This window comes from Leptidea sinapis, chromosome 33 (assembly GCF_905404315.1).
Source record: "Leptidea sinapis chromosome 33, ilLepSina1.1, whole genome shotgun sequence".
Classification (NCBI taxonomy): domain Eukaryota; kingdom Metazoa; phylum Arthropoda; class Insecta; order Lepidoptera; family Pieridae; genus Leptidea; species Leptidea sinapis.
Genome location: NC_066297.1, coordinates 5,162,228 through 5,181,969, shown reverse-complemented (window position 1 = coordinate 5,181,969; position 19,742 = coordinate 5,162,228). Strand labels below are relative to the sequence as shown.

The 19,742-nt window shown below is 35.1% G+C and overlaps 1 protein-coding gene across 10 annotated transcripts in view; it reads right to left on the bottom strand.

Moving 5' to 3' along the window:
- Nucleotides 1–19,742, bottom strand: part of LOC126974692 (mitogen-activated protein kinase-binding protein 1) — a 147,111-nt gene that overhangs the window by 9,149 nt on the left and 118,220 nt on the right. For 6 of the 10 annotated variants that reach the window (XM_050822251.1, XM_050822255.1, XM_050822256.1 and 3 more), the window contains exons 22-32: nt 17,484–17,600; nt 14,048–14,137; nt 12,827–12,945; nt 11,882–12,023; nt 10,987–11,128; nt 10,001–10,128; nt 9,215–9,341; nt 3,550–3,657; nt 2,314–2,432; nt 1,218–1,356; nt 228–332 (exon numbers count right to left, since the gene is read on the bottom strand). In XM_050822251.1, the coding sequence (XP_050678208.1) occupies nt 228–332; nt 1,218–1,356; nt 2,314–2,432; nt 3,550–3,657; nt 9,215–9,341; nt 10,001–10,128; nt 10,987–11,128; nt 11,882–12,023; nt 12,827–12,945; nt 14,048–14,137; nt 17,484–17,600 (1,336 nt within the window). Of the gene's footprint in view, nt 1–227; nt 333–1,217; nt 1,357–2,313; nt 2,433–3,549; nt 3,658–4,340; nt 8,049–9,214; nt 9,342–10,000; nt 10,129–10,986; nt 11,129–11,881; nt 12,024–12,826; nt 12,946–14,047; nt 14,138–17,483; nt 17,601–19,742 lie in introns of those variants that run through there. The other 4 variants (XM_050822258.1, XM_050822260.1, XM_050822261.1 and 1 more) reach the window with 4 other exon arrangements.

The window sequence follows — 19,742 nt, the reverse complement described above, 5'->3', positions numbered from 1 at the left end:
TCACCCATCTACGATCAACACTTTGTATCGTGATTTTAATATCGGCAATACAACGTTTGCTGGGTCAGCTAGTATTTGTTATATATATTTTTAAATGCTACGTTTTAATGTCACGTTGAAAATGCAATACAATTTAGTTATACTGGTAATACTTATATATCTTATTTATAGTAATGAAGTAATTAAAAATGTACTTAACGCTGGGTATTTATGTACATTATGCATACCTAATCTCCTCGAGGCTCTGTCTGCAGAAGCAGCCCTAGGTCGAGCCTGGGGCGTTTCATTTCTCTCCTCAGGTTCTGAGCTGGAGTCCGATCGAGCGACATTCACTGTAAAACATTGTCGTGTGCAATACATAAGGGTTAGATTTGCGTGCATGTTAGTAGCATTAATGTGACTGGCGCTACTTGAAGTGAGAATAAGTAGGGTTGTCAACTTTCATTGACATTCTTGTTTAGTAAATTTAATATAAATTCTGGATCATTTATTATTTAAATTGTAAATAAATATAATACAAGTGTAGATATTGATATACACAATAATTATCATGATTTCAATTATTCTATTTAATTCGTAGAAAAACGTCAATAATGCTCCATTATCTTAATTTACCAACTATGATAATATTTTTTTTGGGTGTGTTGCAGTAGATCCGAGAATGGTTTGGATTTACAATTTGGACATTGCTTATGATTATCTATCTTTTCACACACAGCCCCAAAATTTCAATATTCCCCAAAATAATTACTCTTTTTGTATATGTATATGCATCCTCTACATTTGAAGTTATACAGCGTGGCGCCACGATGGCCGCATTAAGTAAAACCTTGGATAGAAATACTTAACCATAATCATAAAAAAATATTTCAAAAATAAAAATATATAATTCACCTAAATAAATAAATTTTCCACAAAATAATAACGGAACATTCCTGTAAGTGATCTAGTAGCCGCGCGCTATTAGTGACGTAGCCACTGACACCTACTGCTTCTCGTGAGACAAAGTAAGGGTGATTATAATTTTAAATAATTTTTTAATAAAGAAAATTTGAATTATTTACATTTATTTTTTATGATTAATGTTAAGTAGCTCTTTCTACCCATGTGTGTCGCCATTGAGCGCCACGTATTTCATTTCTGTCACTTCGATTAACGACTAAATCTACCTAGTTGCCGTGATGTTAGTGTCAACTCCCGCCAACCATCGCGCATACCTGTGCTGTAAGAATTGGCCAACCCTCGCCGCCGGGCCGTGTTTGCGGCCGCCTTGTTCATAGAGCTAATGGTGGGCCGCATCAGGCCCCCTGTGCGGGGCTGTGTTCGTGACGGCTGTGGGTCGGACTCCGAATCGCTCTGGAAAATGACAAATTCAGTCAGAATTGGTCGTAACATACATAAGATTACAAGTGGACCCATATACAATATACATCCCACTTCTGATGTACAGAGCTGGATCTATTTTTAATTATATTCAATTTATTATCAATAAATTTTCAACATCACATTCATCACATCTACAACTATAATGGACACAATGTGTATACGTTCAATAAATTACAAAATTAAGTCAATAACAGGTCTCCTCTTTAAAATCCTCTGTAACATACGTTATAATATAATCCACTTCTGATGTATAATACATTCATTCTGTATACATTGAGGAAATAGATTATATTATTTAAAGAGAATTTCAAAGTAAGTAATATTATGTTATGTCATCAATATGTTATACATATTGCAACTATATTGTACTACTTTATCCGCACAATATATATTTGAAATTACAGCTAGCCTTTAAATATCTTATAAGAAGCGCTTATATGCTTAAAGCACAGGTAATTTAAATATGTTATGGTGTACGTATAACGAATGGTGTTTGAAATTATAAGAAATCCAGACGAAAATATCAGCAGCATTGATTTCTAATTAACTAAAGCACTGTATAGTACATTAAAAAAAATATACTTGTGTATACGTCTTTGGCATAGCAAAACAGCTATAAAACTTGTATATATAAGCGATATGACTAATTTTTCTCCAGGCGTGTCGCGATAAGCACATCACGTCTTATCACAAAAAATTCATAATATTTATTATTAGTCCAATTTATTTTTTGATGTTCTCCATGTTAACAGATATCCATCGTTTATATACAGGGTTCCTGATAGCTGCGCAATCGACGCCAGAATGTCGCGAGTCTTGTTCTTATTACAGAGAAGAAATAAGGGCGCTGCAGCATCTCGCTTATTCTATCTCATAATATTTATTTCCCAAATGCAATATAAGACTAACTATAAAAGAAAAGGGTACCTGGTTGAGAACACCAACACTAGAACTCCTCGTCATGTTTGACTTGTTGTACCTCGGCGCCGGACGAACAAAACCGCTCGGCGACTTGACATTGGCATTTGTTGTCGGCTTGGTAGGACCTATATTTAAATACATAGTTATTTATGCAACTCTTTTTAAATCGTCATACCAAATAGCCGATCGAAGGAAGGATGTTTTTGATTGATCCTCGATCATACGATACGACCACGTGCTTAGAATTAATGGACATAGCACCTCGCGTACACGTTGAAAAATTCTAACATCGATAGGTTTTGTACTTAAAATATTTATAGAATTAAATTATTCCACAATCCACACTGCAGAATGTATTCACTCAAAAGGCTTATGTGGCTGAGTGAAGGTGAAGACGTGAATCTATACGTAATATATTATTGTATTTGTATAACATGGTGCGCTAAAAGCTTTTAGAAATTGGCTGGAAAAATAGGGACAATTCAACGAGATTTTAACCATAACTTGACAAGATACTGAGAAAAATATTATCATAACATCTCTTGTCAATTTCGGTTTCAATATTTTTTATGAAAACAGTGTAGCTGTGAGACGTATTTCAGGTAATTTATTTTCTATTTTCGTTTGTAGTGGAAGTGAAATACGGCTAGATTAGCAGCGACATTTAATTTATTATTACTTCAATTAGATTCCGAGTGTAATTTCGGCACTATGACTTAGAGGACATATACAGAGAATATTATAGTTTCTTTTGACAATCTGTATGAAGGTTTTTGATGTTTAAATTTTAATATTCTAATATTAACTTCACGCATTCATAATATTACAAGAATTGTTAAAATATTTCAATATATATTAATTTTACTTTTGGTAAAGTATTGCATATAACAAGCAGTGCATAAATATTAAAATACCAAAACCAAGCCCAATATAACACAAATAAAGCAACAAAAGCCGTGACATTGCGGCCCATTCTAATAAGTGATACCTTTATTACTTCAAATCTAATACGAGCTAGTTAAAATAAAGCTTTCAGCATCGTGCATAATAATATTGGCTAGCTGGTAGAAAATTGCTCCTTCAAACATTTAAATAATACTAACCTTTAACCTGTACAAATACGAGTATTATTATAATAGCAGTTAATAACCTAGACCAATTATAATTTAAATCAAGCCCCATACGTGTTTGAGAATAAAAGTGCACCAAGTACCATCCACCACCAGAGGCCCCAAAACAAACCTTGCGGCGTCCTGGGCGCCGGGACTGGCTTGGCCGCTAGATCAGAAAGCGAGATGGCGCGACGCATACCCGTCTCACAGTCTTGCTCGGGAGATAGGTGCGTGCGTGCTGCCACGCAAATAGAAATACAAACTTTTTAATCTCCAAAAGTGAAAACGGAGTCAATAAGTTAACTGAAAACGTTTTAGGTCAATTGATAAAATGTTGATGGGAACATAATATAATAAAAATAATAGTACTTGCCTGTCCAGAAAATTCGGAGAAATATTTATTATAGTTCTTTGGAATTTAACATAAAATAAGAGATTTAAATCAAAATTATTCGACCTATCATTATTAGTGGAATAGCTAAACTTATACAGCTATGGAAAAAATGATTAACTACCAGCAATTTTATACATAAAACCCTTGTAAATCACAGGGTTACTCAGATAAAATGAATACTAAATTTCATAACTATGATGCAACCAAAACAATCGTGGTTGTATGTATTTCAATGTTTTCATACAACAATAATTATAACAATCAAATCGGATATATTATTTTTGGAAGAACTCTCCGAAATTAGTCTAAATTATTTCAGATGAGATCGATCGCAACTTAATTATTTCAGCCATAGACCACAGGTTAACTTCAAATATTCCATCAAACACACTTCAAAACAATCATGCGAGAAACATGCTTAGTACTAAATATTCTAGGAAATAAGCTACAACAATCATGACAATGAAAAGGAACGGATCAAAGATCTGAAGCGCAATTAAATCGTAATCTAATCATGCGTTTCGAACCTGATGGTGGTGTGAATTTCGACGGCAACACTGGGACAATAGTATTTTTTTTCGTAAAATCCCTTACAGTATTCCCTGAACATAGAGGTGGTCTCATTCTCGACTGATTCACCAGACACAACCTGGGAGTTGGATGTCGGATTATCTTACGGAATATCTTTGGTCTATGAAATCCATAGAACGACAAACGTTTCGGTGAATTGGTACAGCTAGAACTCGTGGTAGATGATTCATAATTCTCGCTGTCTAAATGGACATCCGTCTTAGGATAAATCATTTCGTTATACACACGTTGCGGAAGAGTTTTTTGCATTTGCGCTTCACTTTGGATCCTATTATTGAGCTGTCCTTTAGGGTCACTTTCCTTTTGATCAGCACAATCATTTCCACTATCATTTGTGACTTCCATTTCTTCTGATGTCAAACCAATTTGCTCTGTATCTAGAATATCGGGAAGGCTTAAATTCCGTTTAATTTCTTTTATATTTACGCAATCTGATTCTTTTTCACCCTCCTCTAAAGTGAGGGATGCAAAATTGTGAACAGTATTTTGTTTTGTTGCCAACTTTTCGAATTTTTGGGATAACACTTTGACAACACCTTTTCCATTATTTAAATTAGCTTCAAGAGGTCGCATACGCCATTCCTTTAACACTTTCTCTTGCAACAATTTTCTTTCCTCCATTTCGACTAACTTATTTATTATCTCTAACTTCCTTTCGATGTACCTATACTTTTTTACTTCTTCACTTTCAGGTGCTATATTTTCTTTGGATTCAACATTTTCACTGCCACCAGAAGTTGTAGGCGTTTCAAAGTCATTTATGGATAATTTTAAATTAAATTTGTCTTTTTTACGTTTGTCGCTATATTTGCTATGCTGCTCAGCGTAGTAATCGAGAGAATCTTTGGCAAAGTCATGATTATCATCGCTAACGTCCAATGAATCCATACTCATTTGTTTTCTTCTTTCCATTTTTTGAAGCGCGAAGACTTCTAAACTATCCATTTGGATCTCAGATTTATTATCATTTATTTCTTTCTCTTTAACAAATACATCGAAGGATTTTTCTGAACTATCAATGTCTAGTGTATTGGAATTCCCATCTTGGTCATGTTTCTTGTTAGAAATATAATTTTTATTTTGAAGACCATCTAACTTAGCTTTATATTGTGATGATATCGATGAACTTAAACCGGATTTTTCTAAATTCGTTTTGAGCCTATTATTTTGTTTAGTAGACGACGTTCTTTTTATAGGTTTCGGAGGCTTATGCGGAACGAATTCCATTGTGATTTTATTATTATTGTTATGTCTTTGTCCAGAATCTCTTTCAAGGCTTTTAGTGGCGTTAATGTATTTAGTTACATTTGCCTTTTCTTTATTTATTTGATTTTTACAGAATTTAGTTTGAGAGCTCTTCCTTATTTGTTCTTCAAACTTTTCAAGATTTTTTTTAACATGAGAATTACGTTTTTCCATCAAGTTTTTAAGCGGATTGGGCTTAGACGCTGGTTCTAAAACTACTTCAAAGCTGCAACTTTTAGACTTAACCATATTTTTTTGTTCACAACCATCCATTTCGCATTTATATTTCTGTTTCTCTGAGAACTTTGGTTGCAATGATTTACTAGTATTTGCAATATGATTATTATCTTTTAACCTAGGTATATCGTCTAAGCCCTTTTTTTCAACTGTATATGGTTGAAGATTATTACCGTCGAAATAATAAGCAATATTCTTTGGATGTGGAGATGGCTGCTTAGCTTTAGAATCGTATAGACTTCTGGACCTGGTAACTGTTTTATGTCCTGAGGTTTCGCATGGAACGTCAAAGCCGTAAACATTATGACCTGGAGACTTAGGTGCTATTATACGAATTGGTTCTTGGTTTTCTACTTTTGGAGTTGAAGCTTCGACGAAGTAATTATTATACATGTAACCAGATAAGTATGGTACGTTATTGGGACTTGAACCGTAACTTTTAGACGAATTATCGAATTCATAGCAACTTTGACTGTTGGGAATTTTTCGACAACCTCTTGCACTTTCAAAGAGCATTTCTAAAGGAGCACTCTTGGTACACTCTGAATCGTCAGACAGAACGCTTTCAAGTGAATTACAATTCGTTCGGGATAGCTGATTATCATTATCTAGAAATTCGTCAGAAATGATAGAATCTTGACTGCAACTCATTTTCATATGCCTTTTTTGGTTTAAAAAGAAACTTGCACTACTATGCCGATGCTTCTCCAAATATTTTTCATCGGGTTCATTGATGTTTTCAATAGAACAATTTTGAGAATCGTTAAAATAATATCGGCTATCGGAAAATTTGGCTTGTTGGAAGGCAACTTCATTACCATATTTAAGGAATATTTCATTAGAAACACTAGAGCAATTTGAATGGTCACTAAGAACCGATTCGTTTGAACGAGTTATACATCTTCGAGTAAGTACGCTTTGACATCTATACATTGAAGGATTACTATTGATGTCCTCTTGCATAATTTCCTCTAAATTCGATGGCATATTTCTAGGGAGTGTTGAACTCTTTAGTTCAACGCCCACCGGTTTCATTGGTATTTTTGGTTTATCATAAGTACCATTTATTTCATAATTAGATATAGAACGTTTAGGCATACTGCTTGTTTTGTTTTTGTTATGTTTCTTACATATTTTTTTGGAATACAGTTTATTCTTACAACTAGCATCTTGGCTCAAACTGCAATCTTCTAAAGAGTCGGATGAAAAATTACCATCATCTTTTTCTTCTTTGGTAGGCTGTAAGTCTAAGTCTCCCTGTGAGTTAGGTCCGTACTCATCTAAATCACCGTACTTCCTTGTAATCTCCGCAATCATTTTTTCTGTGTCACTTTTTATTGTATTCACTATATTCTTGCTGTCTCTCATTTTATCAAAACTGAGAGAATTTCGTTTTTTCGCTTCAGAAATGATCTGTTTATTTTTTTCGGTTTGATTTTGTAGGAGCTTGTCAGCCCATTTACATTCCTCCGATACGGGAGAAACGGGGCATGATTTATAATTCTTAAATATACTTCTCGCATTTGGTTTTGGCGTTTTAGGTTGAGGTTTTTCGTTGAGATTTAAATGGAAATTCCTCGGCGGTACTTTAGGGGGTTCTTTCTCAGCCGCAGCTGGAAACAATCTGTTAAAAACCTTTGATTGCGGTTTTCTCAGATCTACAGTAAACGCCATATTTTTCTTCAATGGCAACGAGTCTTTCGATACTGGATTAACCATGACATTCCCTTTATCAATCCGAAAGTTACCGACGTTTGTTTGAGATGGTACAAAAGGGTTATTTTCGTAGTATTCAGGTATAATTTTGTGATTCAAGTTCGCGGGAATAGCATAAGGGTTTTTATTTCTGTAATCTAAATTGACATGATGATTCAGGCTATCGAAGAAATTACTCGACAGACTGTCATAGTTTTCTTCAAGGAATATGGGTGGGTTTTGGAATCCTGGCCAGCGTTGAAAGAACATGTTTATATGTTAGTAGATAGCTAAAATGTGGTACTATCTATATGGAGTATTTAAATATGAAATATTTAATCTTTATGATAGACTTTCCTAATAATGTAAAGGAGTAAGCACATACCCTGAGAAATGCCTTTTTGTAGGAACTTCTCGGATTGTTGCGCATTAAAAAATTCCTTGTTTTACATTTTAATATAATGCATATTTCTTTATTATAAAATTATATATTATAAGTCTAATAAGTATAGTAAACATTTAATCTATTATGACATTTTACAATTATAAATGCAATATCATCAATCAAATGGAAATAAAAAATTAAATCAAATTAAATTTTAAAGACCCGGTTGATTCTGAGTTGATTACAAAGATGATGTTTTACACCTAAAAGTCTATCATAAGTATTTTCAATCAAGCCAAGAGCCCTCTCGTAAGATTATACTCCATTTAGAAGTCAAAGAAAACGACATTGTAGTGAAAATCGTAATTCATTATTAGTGTTCTTTAGCATTCATTACAAGATCAATAATATCGAAGTAAAAGTAACGGCTGGTAAGAAATGATTAATTCTTTATGTATGGCAGGTAATAAACTAGGTACTAGGTTCGTATTACTCTGATCCAAACACCTGTTGTTCTGCTGTACACCTCACGGCTTATCTGGTTTGATGTAAGAACCAGCCACGTATTTTCCTTTGACGATTTTGAGCAAGGAGTAAGAAAGACTCGATATTTTTGATCTTTTTCATTTTAGCACGAAGACTGTGAGAATAAGATACTCGGATTATGGAGAGGGTTTATTTAAATTACATTTCTTTTTCCAATAAATATACTAGACTTCTAACCTGTTTAAATGATTTGATTTAAATGATTGTGATATTAATATATCTTATTAAGATTTTAAGGAAATTGTTCAATTCCATATTTATGTCGAACATTCATATTATTAGCTCTTGTGAACTTGATTCTTTCGAACAGCTGAAAGGTCATTCAACCTTTCTATTCATAATGAAATTGACATTTTGCTTTTAATATGCGTATCAAAGTGTTTTCAATCTGAGTATTCGTATATTCCTTTTATTTGCTTCCTGGGACCTTGTTCTGCATATTTTGGTCCTTTTTCATCAATTTAAACAAAAGTCAACAAAAATGTGCAAAGCAGTAGTTAAATGTAATTAAATTGGTTTTTTGTATTTAATATAACTTTTAACTTATTTTTTTTAACTATTTTGCCTTATATAATTGATATGACAACTTCTCAGAAGAGCAGTTTATTTTTTAATAACTTATTTTTTACGTCTTATTCCCATAGTCTTCGAGCCCTAACATATCACACGTGTATTAGCTAAACTGAACCTAACACCACTCACCATAAGGTCGTGTATTGCCCGCCACAGCCATGGACACCGGCCTGTTCCGTTTCGAACCGTCTTTTTCCGGTATGTAGGACAGGTCTGTTGTGGATTGACTGCATTTGAGATTAGACTTATATCCAACCTAGAATAAAATCCAAAATTTGAAGATTTTTTCTGGAAGAGCTCATTTTTAGAGACATTTGAGTTCTAAACGGTTGGACCTCACTAAGGAGTTTTTCCATCATATGCTATAATGCCGTATAAAATGTCATGTCATCTGCTAAATTTTTTTTCACGTGATCCAGTTGATACTACTGGTCCTAGAACAGAACCCGCGCATTTAGCTTTGCCTTCTCGAGGTGGGCCTCTAAATAATATAACAGCGATATGGATCTGATCCGAAATAAATGTTTTATTATTATTATTTTTAATATTGGGGTTGCTATACTAGACGGGGCAATATATGAAGTGTTGTCGAACTTAACTGTGTCGGGGTAAAGGTTGGTATAAAGGTTAATTTTCCCCACTCCTAAGTCTTATGCATGAGAGGTCTAGAAATAAGGCAGAACTGCACCGGCACTGGCCTACCACCTCTCGAGATTTTTAATAAAACTTACTGAAGATATATAAAACAAACAATTTACTATCAATTCTCATAGTTGGCACTAAGTGATAGTTATGATAAATACCAAAAAATAATACAGTCGCTTCAAATCAATGGCCATGGGTCTTGAAACAACCACAGCATTACTGGAAAATATACTCCAATATAATAAAAGTTATTGAAGTAAGGAAACTCACGCTGTCCAACTGTCGCTTGGTCTCCTTGATCCTGCGCTCCAACTCTTCGCGTTTCCGGAGTGCCTCAGGGTCGCGAACTGGCCCGCGAGATAGGTGCTGCGACGAGATCGACTTGGTGCCCGAGTTTACTGAAAACATACATTATTCTCTAACTGGTTTTGAAGAATGACCACTGTCACCCTTATCGGATCCAGTCCATCCTTTGCCCATACATACCCACAGCATCTTTCTAGATCAACTCCTTTCATTAAGTAAAAATATAACTGATTGGGGAGGTTTTAACTAGCTGTGATTAGATTTAATATCTCCAAGATCTGGATCGACTTATAGTTTGATGCGCACTTAGTAGCTTGGGCTTTGACAAGGAGTTTCATTATTTCTGCGATAGAAACTGTGGTTAGTAGATGTTTGGAATAAGTTCGGAGGCTTCAATACGAAAGTTTTAGACTTGTCACAAAATCATATAATTGTTATCATCAGTTATAGGTTGAACTCTATCAGGTGCAATTTAGGCTCCAAATTTAGTCAATTTAGGCTCTAAATTTAGTACTTTTCTCAGCCTTGTACGTCTGTCTTCCCAAATCAATACCACTTGAAGATCACCCCGCCCGCATTCTTCTGCAACAGCAGATGAATCACAGGAGCGTTGCCGGCCTTTAGTAAAGTGTACGCATACTTTTTTGAATGGTACCCATGTCATATTGTCGCGGAATAACCGCACAAGGAAGCTTATTTCATAGCTTAGTTGTATATGGCGTATAACGCCAGACAGTCAGATGGTGAGGATGATATCCTAATTTGTGCGGTGTCGTGCGAAGGTGGAATTCGGCGGCAGGAATCAGGTGAAACAGCTCTTCGGAACACTCCCCGTGATAAATGTAGTTAAGAAGAAGCGGAGTGGGAAAGAGGCACAGCGTAGCATTAGGAAAAGGATAGACAGATTGGCGTTAACAGATACCGACTGTCGAGGTGTTGTTGCCACTCACCAACATTAGCGTCGTTGTTGGCACCGCTCAGACTGTCGAACGCGGACTTGACGTACTTCCCCCGGCGGCCGGCCGTGTCGATTGACTCACACGACCCGGACAGTGGGTTGCGGTCCGCGTTGTCACCCGACGGCGTCGACACCTTCAAATTAAAATTATTTCCTTAGATTCATTTTAGCAGTGCGAGGCTCCTATGCACAGGATAGCGGCTAGTTTTTGGGTACCACAACGGCTCATTTTTCGGCCGTGAATCATTAATGTGTAAGCATTATTGTGTTTCGGTCTGAAGGGTCGTAGCTAGTGAAATTTCTGGGTAAATGAGACTTATCATCGTATGTCTCAAGGTGACGAGCGTAATTATTGTTGTGTCGCTAAGGATTTTTGGGTGTCTCAAGAATCCTGAGCGGCACTGAATTGTTATGGGCACGGCGTATGAATTACCACCCGCTCAACGTCCTGCTCGTTTCATCCCTTAACCTTACCTTGAACATTATCCGGAACCTTGTTGTAAAAGCATATACAACGCCCCACAAAAGACTTTCTAAGTCGACTTAGCCGAGTAGTAGGCATTATAATTTTATGTTTGTTCCTAGTGTTAACATTATGGTTATGGCAGTTTAAACAACACATGCATTTAATGTTCCACGTTTGGTCACGAGTAAAACAACTAATCTTTACTATGTAGCACTACACCCGGGGACGTTCGCTCGCAACCGATAGCCGATTGGAACTGGCCTTCCGCTGTATATAGCACTCAACGTCACACGGTTAATGTCCTTGTCGATGATGACATGACAGTGACAATGATTGTTAACACATACTCAGTTCAGACTAGATGTCAATACACTACACATGCACCCAGGCGTGGTCTGATGTTATCATCAAGCTATCGTACCTCATCATCATCGGAGTCGTGGGGCGTGCCACTCAGCGAGGTGGTCGGCAGATCCAGTCGCGGTCCGTCAGTCCCCCAGCGCTTGGCCTTCCGCATGGACTGCCGTAATTCTGCAGCGTCTAACGCCGTCACCATGAACTCCCTGAATAAAAAAAAAAAAACAATATTTTAATCACACCTGTCTGGTAGGTAAGCTAAGGATGATGAATCATTTAAGAGTAACGATAAAACGTTATGTTCTCATCACAGTGTGTGTCAGAATGACGCAGTCATATAACGCGTGCATTGGCAATATTGATATTTTTTCCAATTGTGTGGGTTCTTACAAAAAGCTGGTCATGGATTATATCGAGAAGAATATTACTGTATTAGACTAAACCTGTAGAGTAACTAGAATATAGATAGTAGCTAAACTAATATATTTTTTGAACTACACTAATAATGTAACTTTAGTAATTAAGTATTAAATATAAAATGTGGTTGACGTAGTGGGTAGCACGTAAAATATTACTGTATTATAATTAAATGTAAATATTGATATAAAAGAGTGGCAATGAGTTTCTTGCTACTTCTTTTCAATAGCTCAGCCCCTTACGAAGTAGCGGTAGATTAATAAGAAAAATATTTTTTTTTGACATTCATAAGTTTGATTTGATTTGATTATATTATTACTCTTTTGTTCCTAGGCACTGCGTGCTAATGTATGTCGATCCGAATAATTAAATAAATAAACACAATTACAGTACAGTGCAAGTTTCACTTATAATAAAATAAGATAATGGCGAGTTTAAAAAAAATAAGACGATAGAAATGAATTTTTCGTACCACTCTTCCGCCAGCATGTTCATAAAACAAATGACGCGCTTTCAGCTAATGTACCAAATCACTACGAAGACTCTCTGATATATTACATAGAAAACCTTTTATAATCATTAGTCAACTTACCCAGGCGTATCATCATTGTTCCCCGGATAGTAGGTGGGTCTCCCCCGCTCTGATGACGAGGTGCGCTCTCCGTCCGAGATGTCCTCCACGTCGCCGTCATGCTCTGTAGACTCCTGGTCCTGGTAGACACGGTTTAAGGACATGTACAGTCATACACATATAGATGGTATCCATAATGTATCAGTTTTACAATTACTCAATGCCGCTCTATACATATAGATAAATCACGTATAAAAACAAAGCCGAAATATGCAATATGCCACAAATTACACAATACTATGCTTTGACTGCTATGTCTATACATTGCCGCATTTACTGCAGTTGCTTAAAATATTTTCGGTGAATGAGCAGCAATGTAATGCATAATGTAAATCCATTTATTCAGTTCTGGTTTGATTCGGAGAGTGACAGTTGACACACGACTATAGGCCGACCGCTTATCTGAGTCCTCGCCTGCGGGGTACAGGGGCGCGGGGGTATGACGACAACGAATTTTTGTAATCGCTCATTTCGCTAAGCGCCCCCGCCGCCCGCACCTGTCTCAGTCCCCTTTGTCGTCATACCCCCGCGCCCCTGTACCCCGCAGGCGAGGACTCAGATAAACGGTCGGCCTATAGGGAGAAAAGTGTGCTAACATTGTATTTAAGCACGCTTTTGCCGTTCCGCCATCAGACTTAAGAATGATATGTCCTTATATGTGTATATAACGTCATTGATTACACAAAAAACGTGGAAACATAAGAGCTTTACATTTGTGTATAATTTGTTTTAAATTATAATGTATTTAATAAAAAAGCTCAGTGCATTAAATAAATGTGACCAAGTACACTACTTAATTGTATGTACTGATATGCAAAACCATAACCATAATAAAATATTATGGTATCCAAAATATCATATTGGGATGATAGTTATATATTTCCATTTTAATATATTAATTAAACATTTAATAAAAGTAACATGAATAATTTATTAAAAATTATTCAACCCATCTGATTAGCATTCGGCTACAATTGACTTTTTCATAATATATAAAATTCTTTATAGAGATTTAAAAAAAATACCCCGAAGATTGTCCTGATTGTGAATTCCTTATTGTGCAGAAAAACCAGGCCCTTATTCAACTATATTTATATTCATCCACCCGCAACCATATACATAAAACTAATAATAATTTAAAAAAAAACTTAAAATAAAAAGAAAGGAAAAGAAAAAAAGCACCTCAAACTTAAGACTGCCGAGGGAAGAATCGTCTGTAAGGTGGCGGGTACGCGTTTCTTGCGTACGTGTTTTCGGTAGGTTTATTGTTACCTAACAAACATACAAAATGAGTTAAACAAAATAATCAAGAAGCAAGCGTGCGGTAGAAAAACGGCTTTAAACAAAATTCTCAAAATGCCCCAACATCGTAGAACGACTTAAAATAATAGTGAACAGCGCAAGCGGGAAGTAATTACCACCGCCCAAACAATACCACTAAACGACTGCCCACGACTTCACCGGCGACATATTACTTGAGCACTAAAATACCTCTTTTATTTTCTTCACAAGTTCTTTGCGAGGAAACCCCTTTTTCCAAATAAAAAAATAAAAATATAATAAAAGTCCAGGTTGTTCCTTATAGTATGAGCTATCTACCATTAAAAGACTTAAAAATCCACTAGTCGTATTAGAGACTAGCCAAAACGAACAGACAGACATAATTTTTTTAATAGCAGAAGTAAATACTACCAACTAGTTACTACTACTACCGTCTAATAATTAATAATAGGTTGGGGGAAAAATATCATCGCATATAGTATTTATAAACTCTCTTTGTATACCTAAACTTTCTTTTAATAAAATCTCTTTGGCTTTTTGTAGATACTATTACATATTCTTTGGCTGTAGTGTGTATGTTCTCTTCTGGATCTGGATGGCTTTGCTGACATTAAAAAACAATTTGTAAAATATTGGTTCCAACTATTATTCATCTCTTATAATGAGTAAATCTAATGGAGAAATTCGATTACCTTAAAAATTTATTCAAAACAAGGAAAAAATGCAATGCAAGCCGCGAATGAAATTTGTGACGGTTTGTGGATCTTAAGTAGTGTCGGTAGGAGTGGCACAAAGTTGTTTTATGCGATTTTAATGTGGGAATTTTTGTATCAAAGATGCAGTTCGCTCTGGTCACCTTGCAACGAATAATATGGACGCCATTTTTGAAAATACTGAGCAAGATCATCGTATCAGTAGTAACAACATAGCTGAACAACTGGGAATTAACCACAAAACAGTTTTGACCCATTGGAACAAAGCTACAAGTAGGTACAGAAAAAGGCTCAATATTTGGGTGCCACACGAGCACACTGAGAGAGACCTATTCTTTTTATAGACTTAATGGAACCGAGACGTTTTTAAAGAGATTGATAACTGATGGTAAAAAGTGGATCACGTACTATAAGAACATTTGAAAAGGTCATGGTCAAAGATTGGTCAAGCTTCACAAGCTGTGGCAAAACCCGGGTTAACTCGCAATAACGTATATGTGTATGTTGGAATTGGATGGATCATGGATTCTGATCTTTACTGCCAACAACTTAAAGCATATAAAAGTTTTAGAGAATGCGGCCAGAATCGATTAATGCAAAGGGCGTTATGTCTCATCACGATACTGCTATACCACACACATCTTAAGCCATTTAGCAAAAATTAAGAGTTTGAACAGGGGGTATTTGTAGTAGGTATTATGCATCCGCCATAGTCCTGACCTTCAGATTTCCACCTCTTTCGGTCCCTTTAGAATTCTTTTAGTTAGGATGAAGCGAGAAGTGCAAAACTACTTTTTGCGTCACAAAAAATGTCTGGAGTTTTCATATAAAATGCAAAGAAACTTTTTTCCCGACCTATATATTGAGTCAAAAAGATTTTATTTGATATAAAAAACAAATACGTAACTGTTTAAATTAATAATTATAATGTAAATATTGCAGATAACTCCACAGTTTTTCTGTGGATAGAAGTTGTTCTAAGCTGACTAAGTAAACAGTTTTAGTTGTTATTATTATAATTAAATATTTTTAATTAATAACAACACCTCTTTAACTTGAACCTACAAAATATCCATCTCTGTGAAAGCATTAGTATATTCCATCTCTAATAAGATTAAATATAAGTGCTAGATGTTTCTTACCAATACTAGAAGCTTTCGGGGATTATACACAAAAAATCAATGGAGACGAAAAAATTATAATAACATGCTATTTAAGAAATATTTAAAAATAAAGGCTATCAAATTAGTGCAATATTGTGAGAAAATCATTATTGGAAATTATAGGTATTTAGATACTTTATGTAATAGATGTAATGAAAAAAATAAAGTGTTTTGCTGGCTGTTTGACATCATCCAGGAGTGATGATTAGCGCTGATCAAAATTATTTAATTCCATATATAGCATTAGTCCATTGTTGACCGTTCCATGAATCCAGATCATACCGTGTGTTTATACTACAGAAACTTACCAGATAAGACGTTTTTAAAATTGTTACGTAAAGTTTGTTCTGGTTACTGGTTGGCCACACCTTTCCCAATCTCCAAATACTTACAATCTCACATAAACGACACACATGCAAACTAACACAAGCGAATACAAGCAACATTAATTGCTAGACTAAATTACTATCTGCAAAGGCCATTGGCACACGGTGTGTCTATTTTATTTGATCTCTGTGCCATGGACCTTTGTCAGTAATAATGGTCAAGATACTTATCGGTCACGCTATAAATGTATTTTCGCACAGCAAAGCGAAAGCGAAACGTTGCGGGACATGTGTCAAAGTTTTGTAAATAAACACAACCGTCGCGCTTCGCTCTTTCTTCACGTCTCGGATTCGGTCTTTGTTTGACGTCGTGCATACAAAGCCAGCTAATACAACTATCTCGCTCACGCCTCGCTTCGTGCGCTCTCCTTTGGTTTGTACTGGGGAGACACACCTTTCGGTTCGCCACGTATTCGGTTTGCTTTCGCTTTTCTATGTGACTAGATTCAAGCGATACTATACATAACAAAATGAAAACGCTTCGCCACGCTTTCGGTTCGCTGTCTAAACCCTAATTATAAAGGTATATACAGTTTGCAGTATTATACGAGACTATAGACGTCGATAGATAAGTATTTTGATCAAATCAGTCATCGTGCGGTTGCAACAACATGCAGCAGGCAGTGAGTTAATGACTTATTAGTTTTTGTAGTGTTATCCTAATCTTATTGCGAATTCAACATTAAAAATAGAACAAAGACGACTCTATTGCAATCAGGCGCCGAATCAATTGTGCAAAAATAAAAAAGAATTTAATTACGTTACTGTTAGAAGAATATAATCAATTTTATGATTTTAATTTCTAAAATTAATACAGACTTATTACCTTTACTAGTTTTTACGGTATAAGTAACATAGTATAGCACCGTGACCGCAAACTTATTTGCATATAACAGAAATAAAACAGAAAAAAAAATACCATCATTAGAAACTTTCAAATATTCACGATGAAAATGAAATGAAAAAGCGATGACGTCACAGCTTGCGCGTGCGTTCAACAGTATACAAACAAATGCGTACGTGTGGGCGGGAACAAAATATGGCAGAACACAAACAAAATAAAACAAAAGTAAACCTTCTCGGCCTTCGGAGATATGGTTAATATATCGTACGTCGCTTTCAAATTTCTGTCGAAATTCCTGAACAGCGCTTCGACGCGCGGCAGTTGCGACAAGTTGAGGGATTTCGGCCTCTATCCAATGGTGGGAAAGGACCAAAACCGTGTGAAATTACAGTTTGGGGAGTTGACTTAAATTTTGTTTGAACTTTATGTAGCATCGGATGGCTTTAAATACAACGTTATATTATGTTGATACAATAATTAAAAGTATATTATCACAATTAAACGGTAAATAAAAATTATGAAAAAAATCAAGGTAGCCACGGCGATTAAAATTTATAGTATCATTGTCATTTTCAATGGTTTAGTTTTTGCAAAAATCTAATTTTGTTTTCCCAACAATTACATTATTGGGAAGTAGGATTACTGCACATTATACATGCAAATCATGTATATATAAGAATCCATTATTAAAATAAAATAACTTTTAAAAATATCAACATAAGAATCGTTGTATTTTTCATATTTTATGATCCACAAAAAAGCACGAAAACAAAATATTAAGTCGACTCAAGAACAAATAAACATAAAACATTAACTGTAAATCATAGCATAATATTATTAATAAACTGAAAACAAAATAAACGTAAAAAAGAAATCAAACACTAACCATGGACGTTTTGTGCAAAACTTTAGAATACCTACATTTTAGTACATAAGTTATTTTTTAAACCACCACCACCAAACCACAACCATTTCAATGAGTCATTGAAAGGCCTGCCTTACTTATCTTCGATTTTATTGTGTTTTTATTGTAAATTGCACGGACGAGTACAAAAAAGAAGGACTCCGCGCCGTGACATTAGCAAGTGAAGCACCATTATGCTAGTGTGTATGCGGTTACGGGGGATACTAGTGACACAATTTTTTCTGCCTTAAATAATCATATATGGCCACCAATACTTATATAGTATCGGTTTTACACGTTTTCACAACGCACGACGGCATTTTTTAAAATATTTTATTGAGACGCAAACTGATCTGTCAGAGACGATGACAATTCTCATAATGGCCGCATATCGGCCTGTAGTAGTGTAAGTGTGAGCGTGGGGCTATGTATTTACACGTTAATCGCCTTGTTTTGGTGCTACACTGTTATGTTAGGTGACACGGAGTCCTTATTTTTTTACTGGTCCGTGGTTAATTTATACTATTACAATTCCCTTGAAGTCAGACTGTCTTATCTATAAACGCGATGTTAAGCTACTCAAAGTTAAAATTACTTCTCCCTGTCAATTGTGTAGTGACAAAGGTAAGATAAAAACATGTGTGCAATTCATACGTGGTAAAAGTGAAACCTTCAAAAAAACCTCTAAACTGCATGATATAAAGTCCTGGTACTTGTTGTTAGAATGGCACATGATTTCAGAAGCTATTAAAGACTTTACTATCACCGCTACCATACTTATGTTATCCTGGTGTCTATGTAGTAATAGGTCGTGCACGTATCAGAATTTTATTGATGTATTCGCGTCATACATAAGACAATCTCTTCTTTATCTATGATCGCCTGGTACCAAAACACTATATTATGATGCTTCCTATCTCATTTTCTCTCACGAAATCTTATGAATTTATATTATGTCCGTCTCTTTTTACTGTCGCGCTTTTTGGTTTCATCGACTTAAATCACAAAGATGCTAAAGAAGTTTTCAATTCAATAAGGTTTAAATATGTATATAATATAAGCTAAATATATATATATATATAAGCAAATCAAGTAAATATTGTGAGAATGAATTTGAAATTTATAATTCTTTAAAAAAATTGAATTCTCAATCTAAACGGCAGAAAAATAACAAAAAATACATAGAGACATCAACCCAACAATAACTTACACTATGTGGCGACTGGTATAAATATTTTTAAAATAATTTATTTTATACTTTCACACTAAATGGTAAGTAAGACAGGCCTTAGAGAACTTACAGTCTAACTGATCTAAGTATTAGTTAGTACACTAGTATTTACAATTTTTACAAAAAATAAAAACATTCAATGAACATAGAATCATTTAAAAAAAATGTAGCATTCATAAAGTGAAAATGTCAACATATAAAACGCGAATAAAACTAGTTTCAATAATAGATATATAATAAAGGACCTTGTAATAATCTTGACTGTTTGTTATTTTTAAAGTGATATCCCTGACTTCTCGGATTAATTATAAAAAAAAAATCCGCGACCTCTCGGGTTCCGTATGGTTTGAAAATC